Raw genomic sequence first — 18883 nt, forward strand, 5'->3', positions numbered from 1 at the left:
TCCGTCTGCTCTCCTAGTAGTATTCCTACAAGAATATGCATTCTCAGAATGTATATTCCTTGCTAAGGAAAATATCCTTGGTACAATTTTCTAACGTTATTACATTTTCTTTCTTGTCAATCAGGTATACATTTCTTCAAAGCACACTTTAACTTCAAAATGAGTTACGGTATAGCTGAGATCAACAAAAATTTCACCGTGCGTAGGCAACACAACAATACTTTTTGTGGGGATGAAAGTTTCAACAAATTTAGCTTTAAATGTTGAAAAATATACCATCTTTCATATTACTAGAAGAACACATTAAATATGAGACAGACTATTAGTATTCCATCCATAACATTCAATCTCACCCCTAAATTCTAGGAATCAGCACATATTAATAGCATAGACCAATCAACTGAAGGCCCTTAATAAACCAAAGGTGGGATAAGTATCCCATAGAATGGTAATTTAATGACAGAATCTATGTTATTTAATAGTATTTAATATTGCATGAGCTGTGTAGATAATATACATAATTTTACGGATTATCTACTATATCATTACTAAATCATAATACATAAAAATATACATATAAAATTTATAAACTCAATTAGTCATGACGTCAATTATGTATTTCTATGCCCCATAAATTAAATACAAACACAACATAAAAAATACAAGTTACTGTAGTGCCACCACAAGGCTATAAGACGATACTGATGAAGATGCAATGTCTATTTACTATAGGCAAGATCTTGTTTCTCTGAGCACGACTGCCCATTAATAAAATTATGATTTGAAATTATTATTGTCATTATCAAAGTCATTAAAAATCTCAATAATTATAGATATCAATTGGCCTTTACTTCTTCGACAGAAGGACATGGTGGGAGCATTTTTTCTTTAATTTAAAATGTTAATTGCTATGTTTGAAAAAAAAAACATACTAAAACTGGTTTGTTCCTATCGCTCTGTTATAAATATAGTAAACTCCAACCTGATTCCAATTTAATGATGCATACTACCTCAGAAAAAAAAAACTGATCGTTAAATAGAGGATCTTGATTCGTAGGAATTATGTAATGGACCATATCTATCCAGGAGAAACCAAAATAAGCACAAGTCTTGCAATACTAGGCAAAATGCTAATGAGCAAAAAGCAATGAGGTTTCTAAATTGGAGTTGCATAAAAAAAATTCAATGCTAATAATACAGATGATAGAGGAAATATTAGCATATTCCTTATTTTGATACTGTAGAAAAATTAATTGCTGTGGTCACCTAAGGCTGATATAGCAACATTTTGCAGTATGGAACATAGAGTAGGCAAAATTCATACCCTGATAGCCAGCTTTAGTAATTCAATTTATATTCTCAATAACAGTATAGTACCTTTAATCCAATACCATATTACACAATATAAGAAATATTTAAAGTAGGCCTACATGAAAATATACAGTGGAAATTATGGTACTATCTGTGACTATATGTAGTCTATTTCAACAGGATTAAAACATTTACTACAATGAATTATTTCAATTTTATTTAATTCAATTTTTTAAAGTATTCTCAACATATACAGTATCTTTAATTCACTACCATACAATTTAAGAAATGAATAAATAATAGTGGAAATTATGGTATTATCTTTGAGTTTTTGTAGTAGTACTGTAGATGTATTATAGGACTAAAATATTTACAATACAGATGGCTAGTGTTAGTTCTACCAAAACGCTAACCAGAAAAAATAACAATTCATAGCTACATGTAACTGTAGCTACAAACATTAATTAATGATAAATTATCAAGCATGAATTATCTAGAAAACCTATAGCCTAATTATATTGTCATGATGACATCACATCATGACCATATATAGGGACATCATGACTATATATGGGCATTCAACAGTTTGATAGTGTGAATACAGCTTAAGAACAGCTTACCAACACTCGCAAGTAGTTTACTGCCTGGACGACAAACAAAATCAATTCACATCCATCATATCATCCATTTACTCTCAGACATACACCGGAGCACAATCCAATATTGGGAGTGACTATTTCAAGGTTCTTTATGAATATTCATTAGATGAGATTATTCATTAATAAATTAAATACATATTCATTAAAATAGAAGCCTACAATAATTGCTGTCCTCATGAATTGGAAGAGACGGTACATTTTCTAAGACACACACTGAAGCACAACCAATATTCGGAGTGACTATTTCAAGGTTCTTTATGAATATTCATTAGATGAGATTATATAGTAATAAATTAAATGAATATTCATTAGGATAGGAAGGCTATAATAATTGCAGTCCTTAAGAATTGGAAAAGAAGGTATATTAAAAATTTTTTTTAAACAGAGTCATGAATACTTATTAGACTAGATAATACAAAATATCGAATGATTATTAGAGGCTTTATAAATCAAAATTTATATAATAGTTAACCATATATGATTCAATAGTTACACATACTCTAAAATCTTTATGAATATTCATAATATGCATATTATCACCTGCTGCATATTAATTGAACTTGAACAGCTGATAGCGGAAATTCAAACAGTAAAACGATACAAATTAAATAAAACAATTTCAATGCCATTTTCATTACATTTGTTGCAAATTGATACATACGTACAGGTAAATACATACTCTAAGATTTAAACAACAGCTAATTACAGGCTTCCTACTACTAATGAATTAGGGGGAAAACTACACCTTCAACGATACTACTGTAACAAATTAAAACAGGTTTATACACTTTCAATGATATAATCTTCATTAAAATTAATAGAGGATGCAAATTAATGTGCTACATATTTATTAGTTTAACTTAACAGGCTACTTATGAACTGAAGCAGGTACAGCGCATTCAAGATGAGCTGAAAATCAATAGTATGGCAACAGAAAGCATGTCTTCTTAAGCTGGTAGTCTTCATAATAATGCATGCGCTCTGCTCTCTAATTTGGCTCTGGACTTGTGAAGGCTACGTTACATCCACTATCATTGTAGTAACTATGGCCGACTGCATTCCATTATGCACAAACATCCATTTTTCTTGAGCAGAAAACAGTTGTGATATTAAATGTAATAACAAGAGACAACAGATTGTACCATTTTAATCCACAGCATGTTATAAATAGCATGGACAGTTAAATTTAGGACTATGTTTACATAGTATTCTCCGGTGACTGTTTATTATAAGAAGGCAGAAAAATTGTATACTACATTAACTTCATATCCATTTATAATCAGAGTATAACCAGGATGGAAGCCTAAAAAAGACTGACTAAATATTTCATTACTATAAAACTTCTTAACACATTCGCTGCCAGCGACGAGTGTGCGCCAACCACAAGCATATTTGTAAAAAACAGTGTAACATTAGTGTTTATTACTTCACTGTTATACATTGTAGAACCAGTCTTTACCAGCTGGTAGTTCTAAAAAGATCTACATACAAATAACGTATGTTTGTTGTGTTATATTGCCGTCAGTGCAAAAGATGGCACATGTGGGGGGGGGGAGACGCCCTCTGAAAATATACCAGCCTATACAACAATAGGATGAGAAAACTTGCATTTGCCACAGGCAATAAAAAAAAATTGTCCTATTGCCAGTGACAAGTTTACTTGTCCCCTAATAATTCCCAACAATTTATTAGACATCATTTTAATGACTTATAGCTACCATCCAGGCCCGTAGCCAGGGGGGTTTTTTATGGTTCGGGCGAACCCCCCTTTTCTAGCGAACCCCCTGTTTAGTGCAAAAGATGGCACATGTGGGGGGGGGGAGACGCCCTCTGAAAATATACCAGCCTATACAACAATAGGATGAGAAAACTTGCATTTGCCACAGGCAATAAAAAAAAATTGTCCTATTGCCAGTGACAAGTTTACTTGTCCCCTAATAATTCCCAACAATTTATTAGACATCATTTTAATGACTTATGGCTACCATCAGTTATATGATTTGAAAAAAGTGTGTTTTCATATAGTTTGGCATCATGGTAATATTGTACAGTAGGCGTGGCATGAACACTTTTGCTCACTTTTGCTTTCATAATTTGCCTGATGAAAAACAGAGGGTATTATTTAAGACAAAATTTGGGTTTACGGTTTAAAATTTTCATATTGAAAACTTTGTCGGTGTTTAAAACAATTTGTTTTTCAAAGATTTAAATACATTTTGCCATCTCAACATTGGCAATGCGTACTTGCCTTTCCTTTCATACTTGCAGTTTGTTTAATAAAAACATTTAATTAAAACATTACCATGAAAATGATTTAAGAACAGTTGAGATTACTACTTCAAAGAAAAAAGCAAGAACATGTTTGCTCTCAAAATATTTTAATTTCATAAGCACATTCAAAATCAGATCAGAGAGGTATCAGATCTATAACACTAGACATAGACCGTGTCATCCCTCACTCATGAGCAGATAGCTTATACCGAACAGACTAAAACTAATAAAATTTCAATCTAAAATAATAAACAATTTGTTGCATCATTGGCAATAAGAATTTCATTGCTTCTTATGCTAAAATCAGTATTAAAGCCGTTCAATATTGACCTAACATGGTGCCACGGCCGTGTGAATCAATAACTTGTGCAATGGGCAAAAGATTTCAATCCGTAGAATCACAAAAGTGTTGATCTGCAATATGTAATACGTTATTCAACAACAATCTGGAAGGATGGAGAGGAAATGCTCCATTTCCCCCATGTATGGAGAAGACACGCGGGGGCCGAATGCATCGATCGCAAACCATCAGTCACTCGGAAAAATCCTACGTATACATTGAAATGGTGTTGATCAAGCCGTTTCCATGGTGTTAAGATTTTAATAATGCCACAAACTGTAGAATGTATATCCATTCAGAAATGATGCCTCTAGCTAGCAGATGTTTGTCATAGACATTAATAAGCACGTTCGCATATTTTTTTACAAACCTGTATTTGTTTTCAACAGATTAATACTGAGAAATTTAATTCTGTCAAACATTATCCCATGATTTTGTTTGCATTGTTGTTGCATTACATATAATGTACTATGACTTTAATCTTAATTATTTCAAATTAATATTAATTATATTTCAAGCTATTCATCATAGGCATGTTCACAATTTTTTAGAAATCTGTTTTGAATTTCATTTTTCTTGATATTGCATGCACTGATGTTGCATTGCATTATTATAATAGAATACTAATAATAATCTTATTTCCCTCTAATTATATTATATTTTATCTCAATTATATAATTACTGTATGTACAATACTGCTGTAGCTTCGAAATGTTAAAAGGTTTAGTGATTACTCTAGGCCCAGAAGTGGGAAATCTGGGGAGGAAGAATAATATTTTTAATGTCAAAATTGAGTCTAAAATTTGATGTGTATTACTGTAGTCTACAGTTATGATTTTAGATTTTTATTTAGGTAATTTTGACTTTTCTATTAGTTTTTTGTGGATGTTTTATCAAGTGTCACTGTTCCAAAATTGTAGCTTATTTGAGAAAAAAAAATTTTATTAAAACATTTTTAAAAATTAAATTAATTGAGGATAACATAACAAGTTAAATTTAATATTCAAAGACAGATTCTATTTATTTCTTATTTCAAATAATCTTTTGCAGAAATAATATTTTGATTCCAGGAAAATATTATTCAATGTTTGTTCTTTTATTTATCTTGTATAATTATCGTTTTTAACTTTCCCAATAAAAATTACTATTCCAACAACTGCAAACGCAATCAGTTGTACACTGTACTGCTGGTGCTAGACAACCAAATTGATTATAACAATTAATAACAGTCTATTTCCGTGTTAAGACTCAAAAATCTAATTCAATGTGCAAAATACAGTTGTGCAATAAATTCTTATCGTTACTAGCAACTAATTGGCTCACTATAGTACTTTAACGCAAAATCCAATATTGATATTGGATGTATGCAAATGAACAATGAGTAAACATATGTCAGAAACAAGTCCGAATGCAGAACTCAACCAAAGCCAGGCCTCAAAAATCATATATTGATCTATAATTCGTATAACACTGTAAAAGTAAATATTTTTGATCCTTAATATTTATGAATTAAATCATCTTTATCAAATTATGAAATACACCTGTAAAATATTGGAGTTGTAGCAGTTATTGTAGGCCTAGAGTATGCCACATCATTTTTTAGGCGGTGAGGCTGGATTCAAATCTAGCCTGTCTGTTGTTGGATCAGTGCAAATTTTGATATAACCAATTTTGAAATTATATTTGGATAAAATCTACAAATACAGTAATTCCATAAAGTTTCTTAATCGGCATAAAAAATATCCAATATATACAATACTATGCAAATATCATAAATTTGGTTTTTTCGATAATGTGAGTAGAGATGTAGCTTGATGGTCAAGATACTTGTCTTCTAACCTCAGTGTCCTAGGTTCAAATCTTGAGATAATATAGGAGCCCAACATAATTATACTGTAGATAAGATACCAAATGTTATCTCTCTAACTGGCAGAGAATGGCAATCTAAATTTAAATATAATCCGAGAGCGCAGCAGCAGGTGGCGGCGCGGAAAACAGCGGAGCCGAGTCCGACGCACCTACCGTGGGAACCAGTGCCCCCGGTCTGCAATGGTCAGCCTGCCAAGCCTTAATAGTTACAAATCGGGATGACGGCCAACGTATGCCTATCTCACAAGGAGAATCGGCCGAAACACCCCTCTCGAAAAAGAATGAGGAAGGCATGGTTGCGGGGCCGCTTGTGCTTGGCGCCAGGAGTCGACTGTTCTATTATTTTTTGAGGGGTGTTTCTCATGTTAGAAAGAATAGGCAATTAGTCGGTTATCCAGGTACGTATTCACGAAGTAAACTTAAATAAAATTTTCTTTTTTTCTCCAATTTATTTTTAAATTTCCAAACATTTAAAGGTCGGTAGTAGAATAACCCATAAATTGCAGCATCATTGTGCTGAATTGCGTATGGGCATGGTTTGTGACTATCTAGCAGCCGTAAAGAGGCGCTTCTTGGTAGATATATGTACACATCATTCCACAACGACAGGGGCTGAAATGAACCATAACATCGAGGTAACCACCTACTCTTCCGAAAGATGCAATGGGTTCTTTAAAGTGCACACAAGCTTGATGGTTAGGGGGATCCAGGCCAGCTGGGGGCCCATTGAATCCGCCTACGACTTTATCATAAAGTGTCAATGTTATTGTCATATTCAACATATTGCCAAACCTTTAAAATATCCAGGAGTGACAAACACACCACCACCACAGCTAAAGCACTGCACTCTGTCCTTCCCCTATCCCAACCCTTTGTACTGCGAGAGGTTTTAAATTTACTATTTCTACATCAATTTTATCCATATATTTTCAATAAAGTATGGTAAACATCCTGCTTTTGGACAAATGTAATATAGTAAATTATTGATATTGATTGGTATGAACAAGCAATTCCTTGGTGGATAAGGACACAACAATTTATAGTTGGTTTCACTTCCGAATTTTATGGAGGTAATCTTATTTATTATTTAGTATAATTTATATACTTTCCAATAAATTACAATGGTTTCCTTGAGGGAATGCAAACTCAGTCAAGGATGAAAGCTTAAATATTCATTAAAGGTCGACACGTAAAATTTTATGTTTTTCTTTTTCAGATTATAAGTCAGGACTAGCTTACTCTAGCATTCTTGATTCCACACTCAGTAAGCTATTTCACTTGATTGGAGATTCTGTAATTAGACAGTATTCAACAATTACAGTTTATAATCCAACATTACAAATTCCATCTCTTACTGTAATAAATTATGATTATCAATTTTTACATCTGATAGACTTTACTGTACTACTCCAGTACTGTAATTCAGTATTACTAATTATCATTTTACTAGGTTTCATTTCTTCGGTTATTTCCTAAATTAATTTCAAATTAGTTATAATAATTATGAATTTCTATATGAGAGTAATTTTGTATTCTATTTCTAAGGATTATAAATAATGTTGTTATCGGGGATGTTTGTTGTATATTTTGTTGTAATACACTCTCCCAATACAAAAAAATACACCAAGTGTACACCATATACTTTCTCTATTTTGAGCTAAATACTAGAAACAATTATAATAATGTAAATCCTCTTGATCATAAACAGTTACAGGACTGTAGTTGCAATTATTAATTATTAATATATTAATGTAATGTTTTACAAATTCAAGAAACACAGATGATTGAAAGCTAATTACCGCAAACACACACCAGAAATTTAAACAAATATCTAAGGCAAAGTCAATGACAACATCTCTGGTATAGCGATTGAACTTTGAATATTGGTAGATGTGATTCATGAACATGGAAAAATTTGTTTGCAGATGTGACCAAAAAATTAACAAATGTGGACAAGTCAATGAACAATAAAAGGCTCGCTAGCAGACATGAGCAATGAAAGGCTTCCTAGCAGATGTGAGCAATGAAAGGCTTGAACTATGTAGCAGATGAGTAAGGAAACGCCTGGTAGCAGTGTGGTGTGTCAGCAAGGCAAAGCTTGTCAGCAGATGACATCAAACTACACCTGTTAACAGTATGTGAGCAAAAAAAGGCTTGCTAGCAGACATGAGCAAAGAAAGGCTTGCTAGCAAACATGAGCAAAGAAAGCTTGCTAGCAGACATGAGCAAAGAAAGGCTTCCTTGCAGATGTGAGCAATGAAAGGCTTGTAGCAGAATAGATCCTCCATGATATGAGTAAGAAAATGACTGGTAACACAGTGATGTGAGCATGGGAAAGCTTGTCAGCAACTAATATCAAAGAACACCTGTTAACAGATGTGAGTATGAGCCCGTTTACGAACTTTCGAAAACCGGATAACTCAAGCCTCAGGTGATAATTAATCATTCCTCAACTAGCTATCATTACTAAAACATCTGGACTTTCCGGGCTTATACTTTCCGGATAAGTTTGGAGGGTTGGAGGCTGCCTCGGGCGCAATAGCCCACAGCATGGTGTCATCTGACCTTACTTTTATGAGAAATCTATTCAGATTAAGCCTTGAGTCCGCAATTTCTTTTCATCCATGCCTTCGTCCAGTGACATCGCTAGAGTAGTCCTCACTTTATAAATTATATTATCCAATGTTTAAGCCGAAATGTTAAGTTTATTTTTACAACGATATATCCCTATATACAATGGCTACAGCTGAACAGAGTGGGTGGACTGACGAAGCAACCCAAACGTTAATTAGCATATGGGGAACGACATCCATACAAGATGGTTTTGATGGAACCCGATGGAACAACGCCGTTTATAAAGAAATCGCACAGAAGATGCGGGAAATGGGTTATAACTTTACGCACGCACAGATAGAATACCAAATGCAAGAACCTGTGCAAAAAAATTCACCTAGGAAAAGGACCCCAACAGGAAGTCAGGAAACCCCCCACCCCCACACCCCAACAGAATGGCCGTATTTTGCGATGATGAACGAAATTTTTGGCGATAGACCCATTTCTTGTCCACCACACACTGTTGACACGTCGTTGGCGGCTCTGAACACCAGTGGAATTAATAGTACACGTAGTAGTAAGTCTGTAGGCTATTTTTTTTCCTTTGTTTTTTTTTTTTGGTAATTTTTTTTTTTTTTTTGGTAATTTTCCCAGTTGGCTAGGCTCTAGTTTCTAAGGCCTGGGTTTTTTAGAATTGGTTGGAGTACAAGCGTAGGCAAGGCGAGGTAATTCGTTGTTGAATTGCCTTGTTGGGCTGAGGAAGGCTAAGCGGTGAAGTGTTTGTTTTGTTTTAATACATGAAAGGCCTATACCTTACTGTCCGTATCCGAATAACTTGGGGTTCGTAAACGAGCGATCTAATGACCTACCCTCTGGGCATTATGTCATTTTTGACTTATCCGGTTTCGTTGAAAGTTCGTAAACACAACCATCAAGAAAGGCTTGCTAGCAGACATGAGCAGTGTAGCAGATGTAAGCAGTGAAAGGCAATTGTAGCAGTATATGAGTAAGGAAACATCTGGTAGCAGTCAGATGTGAGCTTGGGAAAGCTTGTCAGCAGATGACATCAATGTAAACATGTTAACAGTATGTAAGCAAGGAAAGGTTTGTTCTGGTAGGAGGTGTGAGCAAGGTAAAGGCTCATTATATCAAAATGTGATTAGGTTTTAAAAGCATGTGTTAAGTCATGTCTGCGAGCAAGAAAAGGTTTGCACAGTAAGCAGATGTGAGCATGGAAGGGCTTAACAGATGTTAGCAACAGAAAAATTGTTTACAGTATCAGATATAAGAAGGTGAAAAAGCTTGTAAGGTGAATATGACTTCGCAAAGTCCAATTACAAATTCAAATCATGCTTAGTATATAACACTTAAAATCCCTGACTGTACTGTACTAAAACCAACTGCTTCAAAATCAATAAATACTGACATTTACGTTATGACTCACATAAAGCATTTCATAACTAACTTATGATTAATTTAACATTTAAAGGTCAGATGCTCCCTTACTCCAACTTGTAGACCAATTTTTCACCAAAAATTTATTTATTATTGTGATAAGATCTTGAGATAAATCTACAACTTTCAATCAAACATATTTTCTAAAAAAAATCAACAAATGATTCAAACAAAATATACACATTTCATTTTTATTTGAGTGGGTAGAATTGATTGCTATTAAAATTTAAAATATGCAGTTAAACCTTGATACGAATTGTAGATTTTATGATCAATTTTATAAACTGTTCCATATAGTTAAAAACTGTCTTAAAATGCTAAACAGTTAAAAAAGAAACTATAAAAAAAGTTTTGGTACTGTATTACAATTACAATTTAATGTACCATTAATTAATTAGTTATTAGGTAGAGTAAGGAATGTAAAGTCAAATGGCTGAGTGAGACGGGGAACCACAACCTTGCCTATGGTTTTGGTGGTGACACAAGTCTTCTCGAATAGGACTATAAACCGTAGGCCCAGTATACATAATTGACTTTACACTTTAAAGAAGCCAGTACATCTTTCGTGATGAGTAGGGGGTTATCCGGGTGTACTGGTCCATATAGCCCCAGTATTGTGAACAAGCAAGAATAGCTGGTGCTGGTTTACCAAGTAGCGCAGACACAAAGTGACCCTTAGGAGAGAAGGAAGTTACAATACTGTACAAGTTGGTCCACACCTCGAGCGCTTTGAGACTTCGGTGTAAAGCACTATAAATCTAACTACATTAAAGTGTTCACACGCTATCATTCACGCAGTGAAATTCTCCATGTGACTGTCACCTTAATATTTCACTGTTTGACCGGAAGCTCATAAATATATTTTAATGAATTGGTTTAGTCTGTAAAGTGCAGTCTGCCATCATTCTCATCCCTACATTCAGACAACCACGCAAACATACAGCATTTGTAAGGTTTTTAATTTCCAATTGCGAAATCAAGGGTTCAAATCTTGGTTGTGTAGGAGCTGCGTGGCGCAGCATGCAAGGTGTTGGACTTCAGATCGTGAGATCGGCGGTTTGAGACCGACGTTCATCGCATTGTTTGTGTCCGTTGGCAAGGCACTTTACTTATATTTGCTTCTCACCACCCAGAAGTATAAGTGGGTACCTGGTAGGATGATGTGGCATTGCAAGTATTAGTCTGTATCGGCATTAAATTACACGTACGGGTAGGAATACTCCCCAAAAAGTGGAGGAGCTTGCACTTTGTGCTGGTTTGATCATGGGCCCGATGACCAGGGGTAATAATAACAACAGCGCCTCGTATCCCTTGGCAAAAGGTGCTGTATAACTTTCTATGATATTATTATTATTATTATTATTATTGTGTCACTTGTTATCTCTCTCCCCCAGGAGTTTTACACAAGTTCCAAGATACCCGGTATACTATGTATAGTACTTTTGAATGCTAATGCACCGATCATTATATTGTACGTTATGGAATACTCCCCCTAGAGTGCTAAGTAGTGTTGCGTAGGTGTTTGATCCAATGACTGGGATAATGATGTAAGTTGAAAGCCTTCGCATTAATTGCTGTACTATACCCTGACATGTATTATTATTATTATTATTATTATTATTATTTTTTATTATTATTTATAAATTAGGTCAAACCAAATAGAGGGCTATAGGAAGTATGACGATGCAGAGCAAGAAATACAAAACCATTTGTACAGTAATTACAAGCAAATTATAAATGAACTGCCAATCCAAAATTCAAGGCCAGAAAAAACAAAACAATTTACAAGGAGGTGAATTATTTCTAATGAAGTATACCATACATGAAAGGTTGTAATCAACATTCTCGCTAAAAAGCTAGGGGTCACTCTTTATGCATGACAGCTTCGTCAACTACTTAAGGCACTGAAAATAAACCAAGAAGAGTTAATTATAACAAACGAAAATGCACATTCCAGGTGGTACATCTGTGCATGATAGGTGCAGTATAGCGAGTAGATTACCAGGAGGCTAGAGGTTCTAGGAAATCTTAGCTATAGTAGTAACCTAAGGTGCTTGTAATAAATCAGTCTAAGTTAAGACACGAATGACGTAATAAAGCAAGCGTGCATTCCTGTTTACTATTGGAATTACTGATGGCGCTCTTTCGCATATTACAAAGTTATGACTACAAACCCAAAACAAGAAAAAAGAAATCTGTATGATGCTCTGAGATTATATTCAGTAAAATGAAAGAACTGGACTATAATGAACATAAAAACAATACTAATGTTTAGAATATAATGTTATAAATTAAAGAGAACATGGTAAATAAGAAGTGATTATAAACCTGATGATTTTGTATCGGTCTTCTCCATGGGAAGACTCAGTCAGAGCTCACAATATTCTATTTGCTTGATCTCAGGTGATATTTGCGTGGTTGTCATAATTAAGTCCAAAAGCCTTTGTTTTCCACAGTAGTAATTTACTCTCTACTCAATAATCGCATGACAATGATCTCAATGACTTGTTTACAGCTAAAACTCGCAATTAGGCAATAAACTAGATTGCTGGAGCTCTTGTGTTTTTTAAATAGACTAAGCACGCCTTTCATCATTATTACAAACCACCCATCACATCGTTGAACCACTAGTAGAACTCAACACAATAAACTTAAATGAAATAAAACCTTGAATTCCTAGCAGTATGTAAAACATGCTTTTATATAAATATCAATATTCTGTTGCATTATTCTTAAACTTAATAGCAAAGTGATTGTAAAATGCAAACAATTTTGAACAAGATCCCACCTTGTTTGAGCGTAATGTAACCTTTCCACCACAACGAGCACATGACTTGGTTTGGCAACTGTCTCTTATACACATCTGCATTGCAAGTATTAGTCTGTATCGGCATTAAATTACACGTACGGGTAGGAATACTCCCCAGAAAGTGGAGGAGCTTGCACTTTGTGCTGGTTTGATCATGGGCCCGATGACCAGGGGTAATAATAACAACAGCGCCTCGTATCCCTTGGCAAAAGGTGCTGTATAACTTTCTATGATATTATTATTATTATTATTATTATTATTATTATTGTGTCACTTGTTATCTCTCTCCCCCAGGAGTTTTACACAAGTTCCAAGATACCCAGTATACTATGTATAGTACTTTTGAATGCTAATGCACCGATCATTATATTGTACGTTATGGAATACTCCCCCTAGACCACTTTTCAAAAAATTGGTTGATTTGACACGGAATGACCCTCATATAAAGTTCAATCAACATAAACAAACATACACACAATATAGGTTTATGTCAACTGACTTGGATACAGGCATATGCAGTTCAAACCACAAATTGGCTTATTCCTTCTCAAGTGATACTGTACTGTACAACTACTTTCTTATCAAGGATATAGTTGAAAATAGACTGAAAATTAAATATCATTAATAATAATGATAATAATATTAAAAATTTAAGGCCTTCCACAAGAAAATCGAAATATGATAAAAGACTCAATCTGTGAATACAACTGTAATAGAGTACTTGAAATATTTAGTAATAATTTATAAAACATCGATTAGATCTGTTCAGCAAATGTAAAGGTAAATAAATACAACACTATCATGTTTACCATAATTAATCAGTGTAAATATTACATATCATGATCATCATGTATTATAATCCATCCTCATCAAATACTGTACTATGATCATTACCATCCTAATCATATATCATGATCACTACCCTCTGCAACAAATACCATAATCATTACATCATCATCCTTCTTACTCATTATATACCATAGAAATTATTCTCTCCATCATTTACCATGTCATTACCATCCTCATCACATACCACATCATCATTCAACACATTATATTCCATGATCATGCCCTATTCATCCTGCACCATTCATTATCATCCTTACCACATACCATCATCACAAACCTCCTTATCACATACATTACAATCATTACCATCATTTACATACCATGATTATTACCATCCTCATCAAATGCCATAAAAGTACTACCCCCTTTATTAATGGTAATGGTATATACCATAACCATTACTATCCTTATCACATACCATGATCATCATCGTCTTTACTTATACCATGACAATTATCCTCTCCATCATGAACCATATCATTCTTTATCACATACCATGATCGATCATCATCTTCATCACATTCTATAATTACCTTTCTCATCACAAACCGTAATCATTACCATCCTTATCACATATCATGATCATTACCATCTTCATCACTATGATAATTACCATTCTCATCACAAACTATAATCATTACCATCCTTATCACATACCATGATCATTACCATTGTCATCACATTCTATTTTCATCACACACCATGTTCATTACCATCCTCATCATACCGTATTCTATGATCACTCACATTTTCACCCAACCCATACATGTACCACGACCACCAACTACTGTGTATCATACTTCATCACAAACCACAACTATTACTTTCCTTCATCTTATTTCTTAGCCAAGGCTATGATATTCTATTCTTAGCTGCTATCAAGTATCGTAATCACCAGTGCAATTTCCACTATCCTCAATCATTAACATAATTATTACCCATAATCTAGCAAAATGTGATTACCTGCATTTTCAATACATTTCCAGGGGAAGTCATGGTTATATGGGCATGAATTCAAATTAAATATTGCATCGATATGTTATCGTTATCAAAATAGAAAAGTATTGGCAACACGGCAATATCGAGACTGCATCCCTGGTTGAGTCTAGTCTCTCATCTACCTCTAATCCACTAAGCAAATGATGAAATTGATAATACAGTAAACTTATCGACTAAAAATTGCAAATGTGGAATGATATTAATATGTTACGCTTGAACGAATCATGATAGATCAGATGATAACCATCAATCCTTACAAGTGTCTAAGAAACCAAGGCTAATAATATATTCATTCGTCACTGTTTTACACAATACACACCATTATATTAGTGGTTCTTTATACTGTAATTCTAAGAATCTTGTCTATGTTAATTATCTTCCAAAATTATCATCATGAAGACTAGTTGCTTTTACTGTAATAGCTTGGTAGTTATTTTAAGTGTCACTTTGAAATCACAGGGTTGGGAATCTCATTGTCACAAGTTTCAAGACTTGAGATGCAAGTCATGTAAACCAAGGTGCAACTAGCAGAATAGTTTGAGTGGGAGGGAGGGGGAGAGGAAGAGGTATATGGTGTGGGAGTTACAGTATTTGTAAATCTATAATGTAGAAAACTCTAAAGGTTTGTTATCTGTTGTACAATGTGAAAGACTTACAATAATAAAGACATAAACAAAGACATAAGCAAGTTGTGTTTATAATAAATTTCTATTTAATGTGATAAAACATTAAATAATTAAAATAAATTATTAACATCACAATTATCATTGTTTAATGCATATTGCATGTTTTATAGGACTCTTTAAAAACAGCACTCTCATCTGAATGTAGGCACAACTTCCACCAAAGCCTGGCGAAATACAGCATGACAATCATGCCTGGAGTGTTGTGACACAGCGCCATCTAGGCCTACATCTATTAGCCATAAATCTTATAACTTTAAAAATTCCTTCGGGCATTGCAGGCTTTTTTTTCAAGCATTAATTTAACCTTCGTATAATAATTTCCACTACTGTATGATAAGCAACTCTACTAATTACTTAGTCGTGCACTCTTTGCAAGAAAATGTAACATGTATATGATTGAACGATGGAGATATTTTGTAGATTGCATGCTAGAATCAACACTTTAGTAAACATGCGTATTTAGAATATGATCGACAAACCAATATTTTTAAAATAAGGAACATGGTTTAAGGTGAATTCACCCTTGCCACCAAAGTACAATACTGTAATTGACAGCAACCATTAAATACTTTATAGCTTTTAATGTGTGTTGTTAGCAATAACAATTGATGAGTTAATTCTATATTGTCAAAGAAGATAAGCACAATGTTTTCATAGCTAATAGTAGCACATAATTTACTCAAATTATAAAATGAAATTTTAAAAAATGCATTTACTAGCTCATATGCTTGAATTCTAAATTGGCAATGATTCATCAATCACTTCGCATGGTAACTGTTTATACAACAGATCCCTTTCCTTCACAAATTACCTTCATGAATTCTTTCTTCTTGTCATAACAGCTTATCAACAATTCCCATCTTCCTGTCAAAGCCTCCTCATATCATTCCCATTTCATTGTCACACCATCTATTCCATCATTGTCACAACATTCCTTTAATGATTTCCCTCTTGTCACAACATCCCTTCCATCATAACTCTCCTCTTATTACAACATCCATTCTATTATTCTGATTGTCACAATATTCCCTCCATTATTTTCCTCTCACTATTACTCATACATAACAACATTCCATCCTTCATTCTATCACCATTTTGTCTATCCATCCTTTAATTACTCCCCGCTCATTTTCACATCATTTATTTTACCCTTTTAACAATACTCCATCAACCAATCTCCTGTCTTACAGGGATACTCAGACTCAGAGTAATACTCTGAGTCTGAATATCCCTTTCTTCATTCCTGTCTTTTCATAACATTCCTTCTCCTTCCACTTTCCATTTCTTATTAAACACTAACCCTTCCTTCATCCCTTCTTGTAATAACATCCCTTCTATTATTTCCTTTTTTGTCACATATCCCTTTTACCAACCCTGTTCTCCTTGTCCTAGCACCCCTTCATTCAATCCACAAAAGCTTGAAACAGGGTCTTTTTAACCAAGTACTTTTAGTCTCCTTGGCAAACAAAAATTACATTTTACATAAAAATGGCAACCACAGATTTTCAATATTTTGTAATAAATCAGTTAAACTTAGGCAAAAAAATTGTTTATCTATTGTATACTATAATATTGCTAGTTTATTCACTATCATTATATACTGTATCAATTGTTTATTTCATTTACTTTTTATCAAATAATCATTATTACTATTATTAGGAGTCATGCTGTTAACCTGCATATCGTGACCTTGCTACGATATCTTCTGACGTCAACTAATAACACCAACAAGGAATCCACACAATCAACATCACCATTTTCATTGCCATAGAGATGTTATTAAAATTATTATTACGAGTTTCTAAAATTATGATTAAAAAAAATTTAAATTTTCTGTGTTTAATGCATTAAAATATGGCCAGGAAAATCTTACTTATCGAGTTGACAGCAATCTCAATGAAACTCTCACTCACAGCATCATTATCGTAACAAATCAGTGGTTTCCTCAAGCGCACACATTTTACATGCGGACAGTACAGTACCACACAGTTTAATTATTTTATTAATGCTTACTCCCACCCAATGCAAATCTTGAGAAATATATGGTATCATTATTACCGACTGTTCAAAATGGGAAACAAATGACTGGGCGAAGGAGACTAGGATTCTTTAGGAAGAGCCACGTTGAGTGGGTTGCTAGTTTTACATAGTCTATGGAGCAGATTCTGATATTAAACTGTGAGGTTGGTCCTTAAAGAGTGTTGTAAGTTATTTGCTGCTACAAACGAGAATACTCAGTCAGCTGTAAAACCCTAATATATAAATATAATATCACCGGTGCCTCAAATGTTCTAAGCGACTACACTTACACAACACGAGGCCCACAACTAATGGTTATGAATGTATAATACTAATATTTGTGCTTGTGGTTGATCGTCAGCGTACTCCTCTGGGACTAATCCGATCAGTGCAATGTTATAGCCAGCTGTCACTATTATCATTACTTACGTAGACAACCTGTTTAAATTCTAATGATCTGCCTGTAAATGCGTATACACTCCTTTAATAATTTGGGGGTAACCATTGTATAAATACACAAACCACACACAGTAGCATACAATATGCTTTCTGGCATTGATGTGTAATCATTCAGACATTACAGTACAAATATGTTACACTAATTTGATCATGTACAGTACATATCAACATTTTTATTGTTTAATTGTTGATTTTATTTGGAAGAAATAAATGTTTATTTGATTGATTAAATGATTGATTGATTGACATGCCACTTGTGATAATAAATTATAAATTAAAAGGTAAATAACATTTCTGCATCAAATATTGTACTGTGGGATAAGTGTTTTAAGGGGCCTACTAACAAAATAATTAATGATAATACAGGTACAGTATATGATTATTACGAGTACTAACATTTAGCAATTCTGAAATATTAACTGCGCATTTCTTTGATAGATTTAATTCAATTATTCAATTTAACTTAACCTTAACTTTTACTACTCTAACATCCTAATTTTCTCGCCTCCTTCCTTGTAGGTGTCGTTTTCACTTACTCTACAGGTACCTCCTCGCAAAGCCAATGCTTGTGTGATGATGAGTTTCCTACCTACAGTATCAGGTC

The 18883-nt window shown here is 33.8% G+C and overlaps 1 protein-coding gene across 1 annotated transcript in view; it reads right to left on the reverse strand.

The window, feature by feature from the left end:
* Nucleotides 1–1225: 1225 nt before the first annotated feature.
* LOC117116138 (regulating synaptic membrane exocytosis protein 2-like) overlaps nucleotides 1226–18883 on the reverse strand; it is a gene marked incomplete in the record, with an annotated part of 25815 nt that continues 8157 nt past the window's right edge. The window contains 2 exon segments of the mRNA XM_033260117.1: nucleotides 1226–3055; nucleotides 13247–13304. Of these exon segments, the coding sequence (XP_033116008.1) occupies nucleotides 3014–3055; nucleotides 13247–13304 (100 nt within the window).

Source organism: Anneissia japonica, unplaced genomic scaffold (genome assembly GCF_011630105.1).
Source record: "Anneissia japonica isolate Jap-2015-1 unplaced genomic scaffold, ASM1163010v1 scaffold287861_len940595_cov192, whole genome shotgun sequence".
Classification (NCBI taxonomy): domain Eukaryota; kingdom Metazoa; phylum Echinodermata; class Crinoidea; order Comatulida; family Comatulidae; genus Anneissia; species Anneissia japonica.